Source organism: Leptonotus elevatus, chromosome 18 (genome assembly GCF_054856555.1).
Source record: "Leptonotus elevatus isolate MCC_2025b chromosome 18, RoL_Lele_1.0, whole genome shotgun sequence".
NCBI lineage: Eukaryota > Metazoa > Chordata > Actinopteri > Syngnathiformes > Syngnathidae > Leptonotus > Leptonotus elevatus.
In genome coordinates, this window is record NC_141256.1 from 6,835,819 (window position 1) to 6,855,553 (window position 19,735).

The 19,735-nt window shown below is 41.4% G+C and overlaps 1 protein-coding gene and 1 long non-coding RNA gene across 10 annotated transcripts; one reads left to right on the top strand and one right to left on the bottom strand.

Annotated features, from left to right (window-relative positions):
- Positions 1-1,882: 1,882 nt before the first annotated feature.
- Positions 1,883-11,163, top strand: LOC147158395 (uncharacterized). Of its 5 annotated transcripts, none has more exons than XR_015090966.1 (11): positions 1,883-2,030; positions 5,444-5,576; positions 5,678-5,896; positions 8,368-8,409; positions 8,476-8,516; positions 8,592-8,777; positions 8,837-8,951; positions 9,091-9,164; positions 9,677-9,715; positions 9,783-9,864; positions 10,517-11,163. XR_015090966.1 is itself a non-coding variant. In XM_086061686.1 (11 exons), the coding sequence occupies exons 3-7, from the start codon at positions 5,821-5,823 to the stop codon at positions 8,878-8,880; spliced, it is 330 nt and encodes a 109-aa protein (XP_085917812.1). In that variant the 5' UTR covers positions 1,883-2,030; positions 5,444-5,576; positions 5,678-5,820; the 3' UTR covers positions 8,881-8,951; positions 9,091-9,164; positions 9,677-9,715; positions 9,783-9,864; positions 10,517-11,163. The 5 variants fall into 5 exon arrangements, 2 of the variants coding, with proteins under 2 accessions (XP_085917812.1, XP_085917813.1); XR_015090967.1 differs by having other exon boundaries at positions 8,651-8,777; positions 9,973-11,163; XM_086061686.1 differs by having other exon boundaries at positions 8,651-8,777.
- A 4,307-nt stretch (positions 11,164-15,470) lies between these two features.
- LOC147158396 (uncharacterized) lies at positions 15,471-19,526 on the bottom strand. Of its 5 annotated transcripts, none has more exons than XR_015090652.1 (9): positions 19,305-19,526; positions 18,310-18,351; positions 18,203-18,243; positions 17,959-18,122; positions 17,804-17,893; positions 17,583-17,658; positions 16,988-17,026; positions 16,839-16,920; positions 15,471-16,180 (listed from the first exon to the last, which is right to left on the bottom strand). It is a non-coding gene; the product is annotated as an uncharacterized LOC147158396 (long non-coding RNA). The 5 variants fall into 5 exon arrangements; XR_015090653.1 differs by having other exon boundaries at positions 17,788-17,893; XR_015090651.1 differs by having other exon boundaries at positions 17,777-17,893; positions 19,305-19,525.
- Positions 19,527-19,735: the final 209 nt, after the last annotated feature.

Genomic DNA, 19,735 nt, shown 5'->3' on the forward strand with positions numbered 1-19,735 from the left:
GGATGTGCGCTCAATTGTGATCAGACAGAAAGGACGTTCCTGTTCCTGCTCACTCACTCAGTTTAACCCCTTTCTATCTGATCTACTTCTATGGATGCTGGCTCCAAATCCCCCATTTTTTTCTTCAGGAGCCGATTTGAATGGAAGGCACTTTATTTAAGGTATGTACTGTATATAGAAATGCAAAAGATTTATTGATGAACAAATGATGGCCCGATCAAGTGTTAACATGGACAAAAGCATGATCTTTTTGTGGTTTCTGAATCTAGTTTGACATCTATGGTCTTGTACAGTATTTATTTGTCGGATTGCTCTCATTTTTTTAAGCTTTCAAACATGGTGCCCTTGTTGGACTTGACATGAAGGCACCACATAAAAAAAAAAAGGTGAAAAACTGGCATTGCTTCATTCAGCAGCATCCTGTTTGTGTTGTACTGCAATCATGCTGAAGAAATATATATATATATATATAAAGATATTGCATTCATAATGCTTTTTGTGCCGTTTCTTCTTTGCACACTTGAATGCTGAAGTTCAAGAAAGTGGAACAGTCTCGTGGGAAGGGGGGGGGGGGGGCTGGCGTCTGTGCTTAATGGTCTGTGACCCTGTGATTTGTATGTTGCTGTCTCCCTTGATGAGAACTAATGGGGCTGTTTGCCTTATATAGGTTTGAAAAAATAACTCAACAAAGTCACTGGGTAAACGTGTACATGCCTAGTGAAACCTAGAAAGCAGTTGAACACAAAATAACCCATAAATATTTATAATATGTTTTTTTTTCTTGATTGTTGGAGAGACCCGAGGAGTAAAGATTCATTGGCCCTGCCGCAAAGATTGATCACGACGGTCATGTTGTGCTTTGCTGAGGATTAAAAACCATTGAGATTTAATGTTTGAAGCCAGGTCACGCTAATGGAAATCCATAAGCTCCATAAGGCACAGAGAAGTAGAACATCGGGTTGCACAAGCAGTGGCGTAGCAACATTCCCTAGGAGCCCCAAGCAAGAAGGGATGGGGTGCCCCGGCGGCCATTCGTAGTATATATAGTGCGTCATTTTTAAATTGCACATCTGTATCTTCAATAAACAATCAGCATTAATTGTGCTTCATTTGAGTGACTTGTTTTAGTTTGTTTGACTTTAGCAAGAAACCTTCTAAGTGAGCCAGAAAACAAGAATATAAAATTACTAATACTAAACTAAAAAGAGCCTGATAGTAATTTTTAAATAATAAAAGCCTTAATATACATGATTCGTTTTTTAAATAAATGTCATATTATACATGTTTTTTTTATTTTTATAAATGCCTGATTATACATGATTATCTTTTAGAAAATGCCTTACTATACATGGCTATTTTTTAAATAAATGTATTCCTATACATAGTAACTTTTTTTTAAAATAAATAATAAAACCATTACTATACATGGTCATTTATTTATTTCATAATGAAAGCCTTAGTATACATGATTTGTTTTTAAATAAATGCCTGATTATACACGGTCATCTTTTTTTTTTTTATGCCTTATTATACATGTTTTTTTTTCCAATGCCTTACTATACATGGTTATTTTTTAAATAATTGTCTTACTATTACTACTTACTACATGGTAACTTTAAAAAAAAATAAAAAGCAACCTTTTATAGGAAATCTTTTATTTTTAAAAACAGCATTAAAATAAGATCATTTATTTAATAATTTAATTGAATAAAAAGCCATTTTATTACATATTATAATAAATATATAAATAAATAAATGACCATGTAAAATAATCCTTTATAATTATAACATCTTGTCATGTCTCGCCATTTATTCCCTCTTTTTGGTCCTGTCTTTCATGCGGTCATGTCTGCTTTTATTTTTCAAGTAACTGTTTCCTCTTGTTTCAGGAACTTTACTTCCTGCCCTTGTGTTTCCTCGTCACGCTGATTGTCCCCACCTGTGGCTGTGACCCATTCCCTGCGTACAAATAGTCTGCGTCCTGCCTTGTCTGTTGTCAGTTCGTCGTCTGTCCTGCCACGTCCATCCCTGTAAGCATGACCTTATGTGACTTTGTTTCATCTTAGAGTGGTTTAAAAAAAAAAAAAAAAAAACACTTGAAGCGGGGTGGCGAGGAGCACTTCAAGCAGGTTGAGCTTGGAGCGCGTCCGCTTCCTCATCAACACAATCCGCAGAGCCTTCGTGATGAAGCACAATTGGGACACAATTAGCAGAGGTGCGCACTAATGTTATATATATATATATATATATATATATATTACTTCTGTCTCTCCACCCAATGAGAGAAAGCCTCAGTTGGTCAGCGGTTGGATGAGTGTCGTGACGGAGGCGAGCCAAACACATGTTGAACACATGCAGCCACAATGTAAACAGACAAATACCCACAGATGTGTAAAGGCGCAGGTATTCGGGGCATTATGGGAAAATAAACTCTTCGAGGTCCTTGATAATGCAAACCAAGAGTACATGTGACCACTATCATAAATCAAGACGCATGAAAATGTCACATTTAAGGCCACGATGACCAAACTTAAATGTAGGGCCGCTAACCAGTAAAAAAATCACAACAAAACACACAGAACTGTAACAAATCAAACCATTAAGAGAATTTATGTGGTCAGCTGTTGCTAGGCAGAATTTGTGCTTCACAATTCGTCCAGCTCCAGACCATGACACTCCCACCACCATGCTTGATTATAGCCAAGACACCCTTGTTGACCCTTGACTCCATCTGAAGCAAATAAATTCATCTTGGTCTCATCAGACCGCAGGACATGGTTCCAGTAATCCATGTGATTAGTCTGCTTTTCCATGAGGTGTCATGTTGAACTTTCGGTGCCCAGTATGAGTGAGTGTGAGAGGTGGAATACCAAATTTAACACACCTACTCCCTATTCACACCTGAGATTTTGTAGCACTAATGAGTCACATGGCTTGTTTACCTGCTATGGAGCTAGCTAGTTAGCATCAGGGGCTAAAGCCAAACTGTGGTAGGGTTTTTACTTTCAAGTACTCCCTAGCTAGCACCCATGGTGCTTGTTTTCATGCTAGGGAACTAGCTAGCGAGCTAGCTAGCATCAGGGGTTAAAGCCAAACTGTGGCAGTTTTTTTACTTTCTGGACCTGGATTTGGCACCTCTGGTACTACTGGCATAGGCTAGAAAGTTGATAGAAAGCCAGTGGTGACCAAAGTGACCAAAATCAATGTAGCATGACTCCTTTCATAAGTATTTGTGAATGTGCACATAAATAAATGATTGAGTGGAGCTAAGGTGGTCGCTTGGTGCGTACAGATGTGTTTACTTTGAGTGGCTGGCAGCAACACGAGATTTCCTGTGGGTGTACCGCAGGCCGCTCGGAGCTGCAAACAGCGTGGCCCTGTTTAAATACTACGCGCGCACACAACCGCCCCCAGCCTCCCTGCCTGCTGCCTGCAAACAAACCAGACACACAGTGCATCAATGCTTGTGTGTCCATGCACGTATTTGAGCCACTCTACCTGCTGGATTTGCCTACACACACAAAAATACCAGCGGACGTTAAATCTTGTGGATTATGCGGCCTTGGATTTATCCCATTCCTTAGGCGGCTCGAAACACTGAGACGCTTTGTCTGGTTCTGCAAGTTGAAACCTTAACTCAAGAGAATCAATGTGAATGTTTTGTTTTTTTTACTTTCCAGCTTGGACACATCCGAGTTTGCATGTTGGATGAATGTCAGTAAACACAACATATTTGGGAAAAATATTTTTCTGTCCACAAACAAGCATCGTGGGGTGTGTGCACTATTGCGTAACTTTTGTGTAAACTCCTTTTCTTGGTTGTCTTGTCATCTAATTACTGTTTTTATTGTGAAATCCTTTACATCTTGTGTCAGGCGGAACAACACACCCGAACACGACATGACAGCCAGAGTAAAATCGAATAAATGTAGAAAAAAATTAAGAGACAAAAAAGGGGTCACCAATTAAGGGGGCGGTCATTTTGCCACTGAAAATGACATCACAGTTGCTCAGCGCTCAGGTAACGGCACAGTTGTTTTCTGAATCCAAGCCAGTATTGGTTGTTGAGCCCTGATGATGATGCCATGCCATTTTTAATTGGCAGCAAGTGGCAAAATGGCCGCCCCCTGAGATGAATACAAATGATTGGACTTTGCTGCTTAACTCACATTCCACTATCACAATATTAATTTGAATGTTATGTTTAGACTAGTGGGGGCACATACAACACTTTGTAAAGAAAATGTTTGGGTTGTGGGTGTGTTCGGGTTATGGATCGAAAGGGTCACACTCTTCACCTTCTGGAGACGCCTGGCTGTGGAACAGTCGATGAGAGTTCGCCAAAGCAGTCTACATGTATTTTGTGGACTTGGACTTAACTGTGTCTCTCTTTGAGGAGTCCTGTGACGGGAACTGCAACAAATTCCCACCCAAAAGTACTAAACACTTGAAATAAAAACCCTAAAAGGAGATTGGAATCAAATTCTCTGGATTTTGTGGATGTTAATTAAACATTCCAATCTGTACTTTTTTCTACTCAATAGTTAAATCAGTTCTGTACAGTGTGTTGTTAGTACCTTTGCCACCTCTGGAAGGTGATAAAGCGCCCTCCTGTGACAAGGATGTGTATTACAACTTGACGCCAACTGCCAACATGCACAATCATAGCGTTCAATAAAAAAATAACTCCACAAAACAAAACATTAAGTTTAATAATGATCCTGTACCCACATTGACGTAAGACGTGACAATCTTCATTTCCGTCAACTGGCGGATCCCCAAAGTACACAGTAGGTGTTGACGCCAACAAATGGAATCGTCATAGCACGGCTGGAGACGAGTGTAATTGTATTATCAGCAGTTGAAAAGACGAAAGCATTTGGGTGAAGTGATGTACTTATCGATGTGCTCTAATTGGCAATATCTCGTGGAAGGCGTGGGTAATAAGGGAAGGCATTGACGCTGAGGTCACGACATTTTTGTTCAAGTTAGATACTGTATGTATTACATTTTTATATATATTTTGTGCTAGCCATATTATGTTAAAAAAAAAGACCTCATTGCCAAAAGGATTTGAAGGCAAAATGGTAGTTCGAGGGCAGACATTTTGTGCTCAAGCCAGGGCCTCATTTTCAAATGTATTATTTATCAATAATTTAATTTCATTAATTAACTATAATTATTTGATGGTTTCGAGGTTGAGAAACGCTAGTGTTCACTATCGTCTTCAGGCGTCACGCTGTCGCCATCTCCTCGTCAGTATGAGACATGGTATCATTGAATCCAAAACAAAAGTCAGGGTAGTTTTTCCCCTTCCCATTGTTTCTGAAAGCATCATGGACTGGAACATATCGCTGGCGTTCACTTTTACTTATTGATTGAGTGATTTATTTATTTTTAATTGTGGCAGTTTTGGTTCGCCATTCTGTTTTCTTGCCACAAGGTGGCGATAGTCCCGCCGGAAGCAGCAGGGCGGTTCCGAGGAAATCGACGAGTTGGCGGGAAATGTTTGCAGGCCACCCGGATATGGTGTCGTAATTGTATTCCTGTCGTAGCGTAAATGGACGCTGACCGAGGTAATTTCCTTTTAGCGCCCGAGGCTTGATGTGTGCAACTTGTTAATAAATGTGCTGTTTGGACTTCATTTTGGTTTAATTTTCAAACATTTCGGTTTCAGGCGTCGAGTTAATTGGAGACAGGTGTGCCCATTGGGTGTGGTATCAACGGGAGCACGACATGGCCACATGGCTCGCAGCAAGATGGCGACCAGCTCGGTCGTATTTATTACACTAAAAGCCAGCATACTAGTTTGATTTTAAGATGTTTGTCATCGTTTTTCACATTGGTTTTGTAGGTGTTTTGCCATCAGAGGAACAGGAACAGCGTTCAAGAAAAAGTTTGTGGCAAATACTATATAGTCTCTTATCCCCCCCCTTTCTTCCCGTTAATTTTGGAGGGCTTTAGGTTTGTTCTCTGTCACCCCCCCCCCTCCCCCATGGCTTCTGGTATTCTAATACAGTGATTCTCAACCTTTTTTCAGGCATGTGATTTTTCCGCTAATTCGCGGAATTCCGCTTTTTATTATCTCCCCCCAAAAAAAAAATCCGATTTCGTCTCTCTACAGCATTCCGTTTTAGTGTTTCCGCAACTGAAATGAAACCGATCTTGCGATTGGCGGAAGTCTCCGTGTTGACCAATAAGAGCGCTTGTTATAAAGGCATAGGCGTATGCCATTGTTTGTTGACCAATAAACGCGCTTGTTATAAAGGCACAGGAGTATGCCATTGTTCATTTCTCAGACGTTTTTGCCGGGTGTTTAAAGAAATGTCCGTGATCGAACGCAAAGATGCTCCGCGAGTTAAGGAAATTGACAAGATCGTAAAAAACAAGTTTCGATGGGACTGGTTAGAGAAGGATATATCTACAAATGTTGGAAAGAAGACTGTGACGAATTTGTTCAGTGACTTTATTTGGAAGATCGATCGTGACTATGGTGGGAGAGGTTTCAAAGCTCTTGAAAGTCACGCAAAGAGCAAAAAACACGTGAAAGAACTCCAAGAACACAATCGGAAGCGGTAATAGAGAGACGTGATCCACCCCAACAACCTGTACCAGTTGCTGACAGAGTCGTGAATTTTGAGGTCGGTGGTAAACGTTTCAAATTAATCGAAATCAAATTTTCGAAAATATTATAACGTAATAAAAATGGTCATAAATATTTAACATGGTTAATCATTGACACAAACTCAAATGAATGCTGCATGTTTGCACTTTTCAGGTTTCAATATGTTGACTATCTTGATGTATGCAGTTACAGAGATGATCTTAGTCAATCCGAATGCATGATTGTGTTTTTACCAGAGCTTGCTGCATGAGGTATTTTATGTTTTTGTTATTCATTATGTATTAAATTAAGAATGATTGATTAAATGATTTATTGCATGGTAAATATATATGATGATATTCTCAGTGATAGTTTTTAAAAGCAAAGGCAGTCCAATGTTTTTGAATGTGACTGATTTTGAGTTGACTAAAACTGCAATTTTATATGGGATAGTTCAATATACATTGAAAATTTATGCTGTTTTGTCTATTTCTTTGTCATCTGAGTGCATTGAAAGTACTCAAAAACACGGAAAACCCATGAGCTCTGGACCTAGCTGAGTGCCCGCGGCCCCCAGACCCCCGGCTAAATTTTCAGATAATTTCACTTTGGTCAAATCACATGCCTGTTTTTTTCCCCAATTGTGTACCCCCTGTGATTTTTTTTTTAAGCCAAGTACCCCCTAATCAGTGCAAAGCATTTTTGATTTTATATATCTCAGTTCTGTGCCATCAGTGTCTGGTGTTAACTTTGGAACTCCATTCATAATCATATCTCTAAAACTGAGATGAAAAGATATATCAAAGTATATACTGTAATTAACTTAATTGGAAACAGTTTTATTCACATATCAACTAATTGCTGTCCTTTGGGATCATAGTAGTACAGATTTGTTCTTTAAAAAAAACAACAACACTTATTTTAAATAAATGTAAAAAAAAAAGGCTAAAAAAACTCTGTTTAATAAGACTGACAACATTACTAACTGAATAGTATTGTTACACTGAACTGAGGTTTTTTTTGCATTTTAGGGAGACATTTGGCTTGTGCTTCACTGAGGATCTTTATTTTTGGTGCTATGGATGCAACTGCTGTGATCAAGATCTGTTTAGCATTGATGCTATTAACAAATATATATATATATATTGTTTGTTTTTTTATGTACATTTCATGTGGAGTGTTTAATATTGTCCAATTTTTAGCTTTTTTTTTTTTTTTACACATTTACTCTTCAGTTAAATTATTATACTGTTTTTGTGGTCATTGGGATTTTGTAAATGTTGGTGGGTCTTTATGAAATTTGCTGTTGTGTTGCAGAGGCAGCGATGGATCAAACGCACGAGTGTAATATGTACAAACACAAATGAAGTTGGCACACAACTGATGAATTTGTATGCTTTCTCCATCAATTTAGGAACCAAGTGGCACAATTGACATGACATGACTGGACTGGACTTGACACGACACGTTTGTTGGTGTATGAACTGCGTTCTGAATTGTGATCAGGAGGGGGCAGAATAGGGAGCTTTGTGGCATGCCTTAGTTGTTTTCTTGGAAAGGTCTGTTTGCAATCAGGGCAGATATGGAAAGTGTTGGTAGAGCTGATGGTTGGTACATGCCGGTGCAGTCAAGTGTCTTGCGGGAGATGGTCTGTCGTTTTGTTGGTTTGATTGCAAGTTGAAAGCTGGGGTGCACAGTGTAGGGAGGATTTGAGGCAGGAGTCCATAATGTTGATAAACACACAATTTTTGTTTGCGCTTCAGGGTTGTCTCAGCACCAGGTTGTACAAGAGGACCTGGACGAAGGTAATGAGCACATCAACACATTTAAGTGACCTGCTCACAACAAATTTTTACATTTTATTTTTGTAGTGTGCATATTGGACGATAAGTCGGAGGTGCCAAAAAGCAAGGTAAAAAAAAGTACACAAAGTGTCAAGGAATATAGAGGCAAAATAATTTGCTCATTTGTTTTTGTCCAATGGCAGAGCAGTCATACTCACCACCTTATTGGGGATTGGTCGATCCATCTCTTATCCCTTCTCAGGGTTTCGTCAGATGGGGTTTAGGTCAGGGGATGCCGCGAACCTTTGGCCAGCTGTGGGCTCAAGAAGCCCGTGAGCAAAGTGCAAGGAATCGTGTGCATTTGCTCTCTTCAGGGTTGAACAACAAAGGTAACAAAACACGTCAACCAAAAGTGGCACTACTACAATTCTCGTTGTTGCTGCTGCAGGGCTCAAGGAAAAGGAGCAATTCCACACAAAATCAAGAATCTAGCGGCACATGGAGAATCTGCGGCGTGAGGAAATCGTCAACAGGACGTTTAACTATCCCTATGTAGGGTTTTAGTTGAGTGCCTTTTTTTTTTCTTTACAGTTTTAGCACTAGTAGCACTATGAAGTATGCTGTCTGGCTCATTTCAAAAATGTTTTTTTATTCTTTATTTTCCCCCTTGTGATCCGTCTTGCATGGATGCCTGTTTTGCAGGAACGTTGGTCAGAGATGAAGTGACCAGCACCGAAATGTTTTTTGTTTTGGATTGTGGATGAAGATAAGACAAGGTGAGTACATGTACAAAAATGCTGGTTAGAAAATTAGAATATTGAGGGAAAGTGTTTATTTCAATCATTAGTTTCAAACAGTCACCACATACAGGGAAATATTTCAAGCCTTTGTTTGAATTTTGATGATTTGGCAGAAAGGCTCAAGAATTAAAAAAACAAAATGCGAGTATTTCATGTGACCACCAACAAAGAATTTCAAACAGAAATGTCTTCAAGTCTTCTGCTCTCAGCACTTTGTTGGGCCTCCTTTTGCGTTCATGACAGCATCAAGGCCACGTTGCCTGCAGACCATCAGCCTTTGGCCCACTTCAGGGTTTATCGTTGCCCAAGATGCTTTGAAAGCAGCCTTTACATGGTCTGCAGTTCAGGGTTTCGGCGCCCTCGTCAAGTTTCACTTTTTGAAACATTTCCTTGATATTCCAATTTTCTGACCAGCACGAGTAGGCTTGGGAATTGTGGCCCTAAAGTCATCGACTGTCCCTTCCCTCATTTTGTTCCCGTCCTGCAAGTTGGATGTGTGGAGAGGCACCCGGAGCCACCGGATGACGGTGAGGATTGCACGCACGCACATAAAGTGAGCAGCACACAAGTAATTGTCCAACTTTTGTTTTGCAGGCTGGGTCTCGTGGGCCACGAACCGGATGGGACCAAAGGCCGACTAAGGGGAAGCAGTCAAGACGACGTTCCAATCCAACAAGTGAGGCGGTTTCGTTTCTGATGCGTTTTGCGTTGAGGTCACGACCTGAGGTGGGCCAATTCCTCGGGGGTGACGCTGTGGCGGGTTCTGCATTGATTTGATTGACAGGGCTGGATCTTGAGGAAGAAGCGCTTCGCCCAAAGGAGTCCACATGCGGCACTTAAATTGAACAAAATGGAGTCTCGTGTTTATTTGAAATTGTGTTAAAGGTCGTCCAGTCTGGCATCGGTTGCAGCCTGGATGGACTGTGGGTTCAAAAGAGCCACCGTTTACAGGTTTCGTTTGCACCATCGGGGGTGGAAGTGAACATTTTCACGCAAAAAATGCCCAAGAACCTTTTAAAGAACTTTCTTTTTTTCACATGCCTAAATGTTGCACATTGCTAAAGTTTGTATCTTGTCAGCGGCGCAGGATTGCGAGGTGTGCACATGCAGCGAGTGTTTCGTTGTCGGGGTGCATTCAAGGTTGCAAAGATGTTCGCCAGTCACTCGCAAACCGTTATTAAGCTTGCAAACTATGCAAGCAATCACATTTTCAACATGTTTAAAAATGTCTTTGCAACAAGAAAAATGACTAAAAGTGAAATGCGGGTGTGCACATTTTCCTAAAGGTTCGACTCTGCCCACTTGACTTGAACATGATCAATCTGTAGGTCCCACCGACGAGGAAGAAGATTGGTGGATCCATCGCTGGTCCCGTGTCAAGGTTTCATCAGATGCGGTTTAGGTCGGGGGATGCGGCGAACCTTTGGCCAGCTCTGGGTTCAAGAAACTCTTTGAGATGCTATTTGTGAATAACAGGCCAGAAAAAATGCTCTTGACATGTTCTTGCAGTAAGGAGCCAGAGTCCGTTGAGTCGAACCGCAGCAGCGTCAAAAGTCAACGGTGACATCGCGCAGGTCATCTTGTGCGTTCGTGTGCTTGTTTTTCAGGGTGGACGAAAAGTCTGACAAGTTGGTCAAGTAGTAGTTTGGCGTGTTTGGGCACTGAGCAGCTTTTTCATGAAGAGCCACCATCCGAGCAGGGAGAGTATGTATTTTGTGTTACTTGCTGTTTATTGCCACTCTGTCACAAACTCACTGGGTGTGCACCAACTCACACTGACTGCATGCTTGTCCTTTTTGTCCTGAGCTGTGCGGCTAAACTCAAACACGATGAAGCCTCTTTGTACATCTATAAAATGTTCTTTTCAACAATTTTTATTTTTTATTTTTTTTACTCTGGATGAAACTGAAGCTTGTGTTACTTCTGTATGTTCCAAATGTGCTTTTCTGCTTAAATAAAAAATGTACCATTGCAAGTTTTCTGTTTGAGACATTGAGGAAATGCATGCACAATGCATTTAATGATTAAAAATATGTAGAATGCTGTAAAAAAAAAAAAAAAAAAAAAGCACTGCAAACATGTAGGATGAAACATGTATAGCATTATAAATTGAAGTAGTGAATAAAGTAAGGGATTTTGTTGTCAGAGTTGTTTTTCCTCCCCTGGTGCTCATGCCTGATTCTTGGTAACCAAAGGACGGTCAATTGCTGATGTCTTTTCTGCTGCCACCTGCTGTCGGTGTGCGCTTCAAGTAACCGTGCCTGCATTCAATTGACCCTCAACACCTCAAGCTGAGGTTCATGACCTACGTTTCAGTCCCATCAGCTGACGATCACCTGAAACAATTCAACTTGTTGGGCCTGCAGGAGACAAATTGTAGACCAGGTGGTCAGCGACCGTTTGTAGGCTCAGAGCTACTAATTGTGATGGGCGATCAGTTTGATATGAATACCTTGAATGATATTGTTTGTGTTATGTTGAGGCGAATGCATCACTTTATTTCTATAAAGGGGTGCCAGCGTTCATTGTTAAATCACTTGTAGGTTATGATAGACTCAAATCGCATTGTTACATCTCTGGCGAGGTCATTCCTTGGGGTTTAAAACCGAGATGGTTACATGAACAATCCATATTTTGGGGTGGGGGATGCCAAATGCTATCTCAAATGAAAGTTAAACAGCATTGATCAAGTCCATGCAATAGCCAACCTTTTTGCCTATTGACAATTCCGAACATCCGGGCATTTGATATTTCTCCAATACAACATAATACAGATGCTCGTATACAAACCGCGGATTGTAAGATTTTTGCCTGACTATCATGCAAACCAGGTAGATTGCTACAATATTCCATCGATCAATCGAAATAATCCACACAAATCAAATGAGTAATTACGAGGATCCGAAGTCCAATGCTTTTCAATAGGCGGAGAGCGTCATTTCACGCAGGGGATCGCTATTTTGACTCTTGACATAAGCTCGGAAGAATGGACAAGAGGAAGTTGGCGGTGCGTTTACCTCACACCTGTCAACCATTGTAATACAGGAAATATGCCATTTAAAAGCTTGAATTTGCGTTGTCTAACTGGCGAGTGGCGACCGCCAGTGGATAGTAGGACTACATTTCCCATGGTTATTAGCTGCAAAAGCAAGAAGTATTTCTCGTTCCGTTCTAGTTCAGGACCACTTTACACTGAATAAATATGTTTTTCTTTTTTATCAACAAAACAACTTTCACTTAACAAATAATAGTGTGTTATATGCACAGATAGATAGCTTGATAGATCACTGTTTATTAATATCCTGTAGAGAACTCAATTCATAGGTACATACAGTTATGATGGGGGTTATTGTTAAGCACAGTACGCAGTGAAACATGGTTAGGGTTAGGATTAGTTGCATTCAATTCACAGAAATGTACATACGACACGGTCAGATTCGAACCCTGGATCTCAGGGTCCGCTAACCTTGTATTTATCCGCTTGGCCAGCGGTGCATTGAGGGTGACCGCCGCTCTACGTCCATATATATGAAACAATCGGATTTTTTCGTACAGTGGGCGCTTCTATAAGGAAGCCAAAGACAAAAATGCGCAGAAAACTTATTAACTCGTTCCCGTCGTGGTCTGAAGGACAGGGTATCCGGTTGGCATACCGTGGTTCACGGGTTCAAATCCAACCCCGGATTATTTGTTTTCCGTCCTTTACTAAATAAAAGCATTGCAGTGAGTTACATGGTCCACACAGTCATGTAAAATTTTGCTTATTCGACAATAAAAAAAACTAAACGTCTAATAGCTAACTTCTGCTAGCAACAATGCTCACTTACATGCTTACTAACTATTCTGGTTCATAAGGTGTGTGGAACGGTGGCAGGTAGGGGGCGGGGCAAAGCCCCATCCCCTACCTGCCACCTGTTACTAATCATTACTAACTAACTTCATAAGTAACAGTGGTATGGTAGGGGGCGGGGCAAAGCCCCGCCCCCTACCTGCCCCCATTACTAATCATTACTAACTAACTTCATAACTTCATAAGTAACAGTGGTATGGTAGGGGGCGGGGCAAAGCCCCGCCCCCTACCTACCAGCAATTACTGATCTGGTTAATAAGAATGGAAGGAATGGGGGCAGGTAGGGGGCGGGGCTTTGCCCCGCCCCCTACCTGCCACCATTGCTAATCATTACTAACTAACTTAATAAATAATTGCGGTACCTGTCCCCATTCCTTCCATTCTTATTAACCAGATCAGTAATTGCGGTAGGGGTGGTATGGTAGGGGGCGGGGCAAAGCCCCGCCCCCTACCATACCACCGTTACTTATGAAGTTAGTTAGTAATGGTTAGTAACGGTGGCAGGTAGGGGGCGGGGCTCCCTACCTGCCCCCATTCCTTCCATTCTTATTAACCAGATCAGAATGGAAGGAATGGGGGCACCGTTACTAATCATTACTAACTAACTTCATAAGTAACGGTCAGCAATTACTGATCTGGTTAATAAGAATGGAAGGAATGGGGGCACTGTTACTTATTAAGTTATTAATGGTGTGCAGGTAGGGGGCGGGGTTTAGGATGCAGTAAGGATGTGTAGAATACAACACATTACTAACTACCACAATTACTAACTAATCTGCTTAATAAGGATGCGAGGCAATGGTGCTAATTTGCCCCGCCCCCTACCTGCCACCATTACTAACTAACTTAATAAGGATGTAAGTAATGGTGGTACCTACCACAATTGATAACTAATCTGGTTAATAAGGTGTGAGGAGATGGTGGTAGGTAGGAGGTGTGTCTTTCTTCACACATTTCCTCACATTCTTGTCATTCTAGAATGGGCAGGGAGTGGCTTGATGAGTAAGGATACTGCATTAAAAACTAGGGTAGCGATCAGAGCGAAATGCAAAATTAACAAATAAATAAACGTCACTTTTGAACATTGTAGCTAGCAGAGGCTTGCAAAAAGGAAGGAAAGAACGCATTTTGTTATTTTTCTTTTATTCTTTAAAAAGTTGACTTTGACTGCAACGTGACTCGTTTGTACGTTTTTGTGTTATAAAGTATACAGAGAATCCGAGGTTGGAAATGAACCTGTGACCCGTGACTTGTCAAGCAGTAACCCTGACCGCTAGACCACGATAGAAACCAGTTACGCAGTATTCTGTAGGAGTTTTGTGTTTTGGTTCCATATAGAACCGCCCCTTTTCCGATTATTTCATATATATGGACGCAGAGTGGCGGTCACCCTCAATGCACCGCTAGCCGAGCGGATAACTACACCGTTTGCGAATCCTGAGATCCAGGGTTCGAATCTCACCATGTCATATGAAATTCTGTGTGAATTGTATGCAACTAACCCTAACCATGTTTCAATGCGTACTGTGCATATCAATAACACGTCAAAACTATATGTAACGAGGACTGTGATTCTCCGCAGGAATACAAACAATGTCCTATAAAATATGACGTTAAGCTTTCTGTCTGTGCATTTAACACACTCATTTTTGAAGTTTTTGTTTAGTTAATAAAACATATTTATTAAGCGGAAAGTGGCCCTAAAGCACGGCCTACAATATGCAAATCCTGCAAAGAAAGTTGACCGGAACAAGAAAAGAAATACTTCCTGCTTTTGCAGCTAATAATCATGGGAAATGTAGTCCTACTATCAGTCTAGCAGCGGCCATTCGCCAGTTATACAAAGGTCGACTTTTTAAATGGTTTATTTGCTGTATTACAATGCGTGAACAGGCGCGAGGTAAACGCATTTTGCATTCCTTGCCCTGGACAAAGACTGTCTAGCTATGAAATTCATTGTATATTTAACCATCCTGGTTTTAGAGTTTGAAAATCTGATTTAGACATCCAGACAGGCAGCATGGGATTCATATCAAACTGATCGCCCATCATAATTAGTAGCTCTGAGCCTACAAACGGTCGCTGACCACCTGGTCTACAATTTGTCTCCTGCAGGCCCAACAAGTTGAATTGTTTCAGGTGATCGTCAGCTGATGGGACTGAAACGTAGGTCATGAACCTCAGCTTGAGGTGTTGAGGGTCAATTGAATGCAGGCACGGTTACTTGAAGCGCACACCGACAGCAGGTGGCAGCAGAAAAGACATCAGCAATTGACCGTCCTTTGGTTACCAAGAATCAGGCATGAGCACCAGGGGAGGAAAAACAACTCTGACAACAAAATCCCTTACTTTATTCACTACTTCAATTTATAATGCTATACATGTTTCATCCTACATGTTTGTAGTGCTTTTTCTTTTTACAGCATTCTCCGCAACATTCTACATATTTTTAATCATTAAATGCACCGTGCATGCATTTCCTCCTCAATGTCTCAAACAGACAACTTGCAATGGTACATTTTTTATTTAAGCAGAAAAGCACATTTGGAACATACAGAAGTAACACAAGCTTCAGATTCATCTGGAATAAAAATAAAAAATAAAAAATTGTTGAAAAGAACATTTTATAGATGTAGGAAGATGCTTCATCGTGTTTGAGTTTAGCCGCACAGCTCAGGACAAAAAGGACACGCATGCAGTCAGTGTGAGTTGGTGCACACCCAGTGAGTTTGTGACAGAGTGGCAATAAACAGCAAGTAACACAAAATACATACTCTCCCTGCTCGGATGGTGGCTCTTCATGAAAAAGCTGCTCGGTGCCCAAACTACTACTTGACCAACTTGTCAGACTTTTCTTCCACCCTGAAAAACAAGCACACGAACGCACAAGATGACCTGCGCGATGGTCACTGTCGACTTTTGACGCTGCTGCGGTTCGACTCAACGGACTCTGGCTCCTTACTGCAAGAACATGTCAAGAGCATTTTTTCTAGCCTGTTATTCACAAATAGCATCTCAAAGAGTTTCTTGAACCCAGAGCTGGCCAAAGGTTCGCCGCATCCCCCGACCTAAACCGCATCTGATGAAACCTTGACACGGGACCAGCGATGGATCCACCAATCTTCTTCCTCGTCGGTGGGACCTACAGATTGATCATGTTCAAGTCAAGTGGGCAGAGTCGAACCTTTAGGAAAATGTGCACACCCGCATTTCACTTTTAATCATTTTTCTTGTTGCAAAGACATTTTTAAACATGTTGAAAATGTGATGGCTTGCATAGTTTGCAAGCTTAATAACGGTTTGCGAGTGACTGGCGAACATCTTTGCAACCTTGAATGCACCCCGACAACGAAACACTCGCTGCATGTGCACACCTCGCAATCCTGCGCCGCTGACAAGATACAAACTTTAGCAATGTGCAACATTTAGGCATGTGAAAAAAGAAAGTTCTTTAAAAGGTTCTTGGGCATTTTTTGCATGAAAATGTTCACTTCCACCCCCGATGGTGCAAACGAAACCTGTAAACGGTGGCTCTTTTGAACCCACAGTCCATCCAGGCTGCAACCGATGCCAGACTGGACGACCTTTAACACAATTTCAAATAAACACGAGACTCCATTTTGTTCAATTTAAGTGCCGCATGTGGACTCCTTTGGGCGAAGCACTTCTTCCTCAAGATCCAGCCCTGTCAATCAAATCAATGCAGAAGCCGCCACAGCGTCACCCCCGAGGAATTGGCCCACCTCAGGTTGTGACCACAACGCACGCAGCAAAACGCATCAGAAACGAAACCGCCTCACTTGTTGGATTGGAACGTCTTCTTGACTGCTTCCCCTTCGTCGGCCTTTGATCCCATCCGGTTCGTGGCCCACGAGACCCAGCCTGCAAAACAAAAGTTGGACAATTACTTGTGTGCTGCTCACTTTATGTGCGTGCGTGCAATCCTCACCGTCATCCGGTGGCTCCGGGTGCCTCTCCACACATCCAACTTGCAGGACGGGAACAAAATGAGGGAAGGGACAGTCGATGACTTTAGGGCCACAATTCCCAAGCCTACTCGTGCTGGTCAGAAAATTGGAATATCAAGGAAATGTTTCAAAAAGTGAAACTTGACGAGGGCGCCGAAACCCTGAACTGCAGACCATGTAAAGGCTGCTTTCAAAGCATCTTGGGCAACGATAAACCCTGAAGTGGGCCAAAGGCTGATGGTCTGCAGGCAACGTGGCCTTGATGCTGTCATGAACGCAAAAGGAGGCCCAACAAAGTGCTGAGAGCAGAAGACTTGAAGACATTTCTGTTTGAAATTCTTTGTTGGTGGTCACATGAAATACTCGCATTTTGTTTTTTTAATTCTTGAGCCTTTCTGCCAAATCATCAAAATTCAAACAAAGGCTTGAAATATTTCCCTGTATGTGGTGAACTAATTTAAGATGCAAACTTGACTTTTTGAAACTAATGATTGAAATAAACAGACTTTCCCTCAATATTCTAATTTTCTGACCAGCACAACTGTCCATGAATTTTTTTTTTGTACATGTACTCACCTTGTCTTATCTTCATCCACAATGCAAAATAAAAAAAACATTTCGGTGCTGATCACTTCATCTCCGACCAACGTTCCTGCAAAACGGATCACAAGGCAAACAAAAAAAAAAACATTTTGAAATGAGCCAGACAACATACTTCATAGTGCTACTAGAGTGGCAAAACTGTAAAGGAAAAAAAAAAGGCACTCAACTAAAACCCTACATAGGAATAGTTAAACCTCCTGTTGACGATTTCCTCACGCCGCAGATTCTCCTTGTGCTGCTAGATTCTTGATTTTGTGTGGAATTGCTCCTTTTTTCCTTGAGCCCTGCAACAGCAACAACGAGAATTGTAGTCGTGCCACTTGTTGATTTGGTTGACGTGTTTTGTTACCTTTGTTGTTCAACCCTGAAGAGAGCAAATGCACATGATTCCTTGCACTTTGCTCACGGGCTTCTTGAGCCCACTGCTGGCCAAAGGTTCGCGGCATCCCCTGACGAAACCTTGAGAAGGGATGAGATGGATCGACCAATCCCTAATAAGGTGGTATGACTGCTCTGCAATTGGACAAAAACAAATTAGCAAATTATTTTGCCTCTATATTCCTTGACACTTTGTGTACTTTTTTTTTTTTTACCTTGCTTTTTGGCACCTCCGACTTATCGTCCAATATGCACACTGCAAAAAGAAAATGTAAAAATTAGTTGTGAGCAGGTCACTTAAATGTGTTGATGTGCTCATTACCTTCGTCCAGGTCCTCTTGTACAACCTGGTGCTGAGACAACCCTGAAGCGCAAACAAAAATTGTGTGTTTATCAACATTATGGACTCCTGCCTCAAATCCTCCCTACACTGTGCACCCCAGCTTTCAACTTGCAATCAAACCAACAAAACGACAGACCATCTCCCGCAAGACACTTGACTGCACCGGCATGTACCAACCATCAGCTCTACCAACACTTTCCATACCTGCCCTGATTGCAAACAGACCTTTCCAAGAAAACAACTAAGGCATGCCACAAAGCTCCCTACTCTGCCCCCTCCTGATCACAATTCAGAACGCAGTTCATACACCAAAAAACGTGTCGTGTCAAGTCCAGTCCAGTCATGTCAATTGTGCCACTTGGTTCCTAAATTGATGGAGAAAGCATACAAATTAATCAGTTGTTTGTACATATTACACTCGTGCGTTTGATCCATCGCTGCCTCTGCAACACAAGAACAGCAAACTTCATGAAGACCCACCAACATTTACAAAATCCCAGATGACCACAAAAAATGTATAATCATTTAACTGAAGAGTAAATGTGTAAAAATAAAAAATAAACAGGTAAATATTGGACAATATTAAACACTCCACATGAAATTTACGTAAAACAAAACAAAATAACTAAACAGTGAAACACATTGTATTAGAAGAGCGGTTCTCAAATGGGGTAACGTGAGATTTTAAAATATATCTATTTTTAAATAGCGTCAATGCAAAATAAGAGCTCGAGCATAGCAGCAGACATGATTAAAAAAAACAGTTCATTAGCGATTCTTCAAATTAGTCGACTGAAAACACTCTCAAAGTAGCCTAGGTGTATGCTGAATTCATAATTAACAAACAGCAAACAATCGTCATTAACATTCTTAAGGATTCCTTCACTGTTGAGACATTGAAGAACAGATGACATGTCAACCAGGGTCGCTAATTACATTGAATGAACCCAGCCGGTGTTAAACATTTCACTCACCCGTCGTCACGAACACGCTAACATGCTACGTGAAACGAGCTCATTAGGGCCGCGGTAGAGGGCTCGTACAAATCCACGCAAAGTGGTTTAGTTGCAAATCAAAACGAAAGTATGCGGCAAAGGAACGTTCAGGCCTGCCGCTCACACGGAGAAGCAACCCCACCCCACTCCTTTTACCGGAGCAAATGTACTTCCGCGTTAAATACGCGACGTTTGCGGCGTCACCACATGACGTCACAGCATGCGGCAGCGATTGGATAATCACCTGCCACATGAACGACCCACTCCAAATAAATAAATTAAATAAATGTAAATGTGAAATAAGCGGCTTCTCCCTGAGTTTATCACATGACATATGTTACACATCCATACCACCAAAAATGAAGATCCTCAGTGAAACACAAGCCCAATGTTTCCTTAAAACGCAAAAA